Source organism: Phytophthora parasitica (genome assembly GCF_000247585.1).
Source record: "Phytophthora parasitica INRA-310 unplaced genomic scaffold supercont2.4, whole genome shotgun sequence".
Taxonomy (NCBI): domain Eukaryota; phylum Oomycota; class Peronosporomycetes; order Peronosporales; family Peronosporaceae; genus Phytophthora; species Phytophthora nicotianae.
In genome coordinates this window covers 910809-912448 of record NW_008648990.1, presented here as the reverse complement: position 1 = coordinate 912448, position 1640 = coordinate 910809, and the positions used below count along the sequence as shown (strand labels likewise).

At 50.5% G+C, this 1640-nt stretch overlaps 1 protein-coding gene across 1 annotated transcript in view; it reads left to right on the top strand.

Moving 5' to 3' along the window:
• Window positions 1–1275: 1275 nt before the first annotated feature.
• The window catches only part of PPTG_03246 (hypothetical protein), a gene marked incomplete at both ends in the record, with an annotated part of 857 nt that continues 492 nt past the window's right edge, over window positions 1276–1640 (top strand). The window contains one exon of the mRNA XM_008895922.1: window positions 1276–1618. Within this exon, the coding sequence (XP_008894170.1) occupies window positions 1276–1618 (343 nt within the window). The remainder of the gene's footprint in view (window positions 1619–1640) is intronic.

The following is a 1640-nucleotide window of genomic DNA, read 5'->3' as shown; positions in this document are numbered from 1 at the left end:
GGATTAGTCGCGTTCAGCTTCAACTTGGGTACGTGTGCCGCCACGGCAAACGCACTTCGAAGACAGCGCGGAACCGAAAGAGACGCCTGATGCAGCAGTAGCTTTAACTTGTAGGGGATGTAGTACGGGAATACATGTAGGCTTTTGAGCCCCCCTTAAGTTGGTTTTACTTCATCTTCTCTTTCCTTTCTTGCGCCTTGCCGTCTCAAACTCTGAGATGAGGCCTGGGACTTGTGACAAGTTTTCAACCGGTTCCCAGGTCTGCTTCTCTTCTCCCACCCACTCCACAAGGAATTGGGTCCGTCGCTTGCGTGTCCTCTTGACAGCAATCGCGCAATTAAACCCTGGACCCACTCCCACCAATAAAGTAAGGCTGTTCAGCCACCCAAAGCTGTTCTCCCAGTATTGTTGCTTACATCAACTTTGAGGCCCGATCGGTGATGTATCGCGGAAACAAGCAAGCCCGATTTAGGTATATCTGATCAGACTTAGGTACTTAATACTCAGCGGGGTGTCATTCCCCGTTGAACATGCTCTCCACCACTACGTGTACTGTTGGGATTATTGAGGAGTAAATAGCCACTAAATGTAGCACGATTATCAGTCGAAGCGATATTCCGATCGTCAGCGGCAACTAGATTAGGTATAATCGTTGATACTAGCGAATGCTTTGGACAGATCACTTTTGCCGTCCAAAAGAAACTTGTTGGGCGTTTCACCGTTCCAACGTAGACTCACGAATCGAGCAAAGTGATATTCAACCGCTGCAAGTCATTTGCAGGCAGGTAAATAACCCCGTGTCGGACTTTCAATCCGATGGGGGTTGTATCAGATATGATAGGTGTAGAGTTGTAGACAATCAGAGACTGTCACGGAATCATGGTGAGGACTTGTACTTCACGATGAAAATTGTAGAGTGAATTGAAAATTAAAACTAAGGCAGGCCTACGACTGGACACGCTCTTGTGTCCAACGCATTGCCCGTAAACAACGGTCAGGTCAGCATCCAGTAAGCCTTAATAAAAGAGAGGGACTTTATCAGGTCTAGAATCGTAAACGGAGGTAACTCCGTTACAGAGACAGGCTCAGTTTAACTTAGATTCAGTATGTAATACAGAAAGGCGGATGTAGGGCGACCGTGGAACCTTCTAGAAGGTTCCATCCGCCTGAACTGTAGGGGCGGCACTTCTCGTTCCGCGCGCCCTCCCCCAAGCTCGCGTATCCTGAAATACTGGTAGCACTTGTTGGTCTCAGCAACCTGACCTGAAGGAGCCCATGCCAACAATCGCCCAGCTACGCGCCGAGATCGATCGGCTGAACCAAGCGATGGCTGACCGTACGAAAGTGCCGAACCATCTGCCCAAGTTCACGGGCAAGAGGGGGGAAGACGTCCGCGAATGGCTGTTCCAGATCGAGAACGCCTGCCGCATCAACAACATTCCAATTGAAGACACGAGCGCGCGTCTTCCTGGAATCGCCGGATCGGCAATGGAAAAGCCGGCGTCCGGATGGTTCCTGCACTGGTCTTCGACAACTCGAGCGGAGGAGCACACGTGGGGGATTTTCCGTGAGCATGTGCTCCAACACTTCGAAGCGTCGAATTACCAGTCTGTCCTGCGTGAGAAGCTTCAACGCCTCAA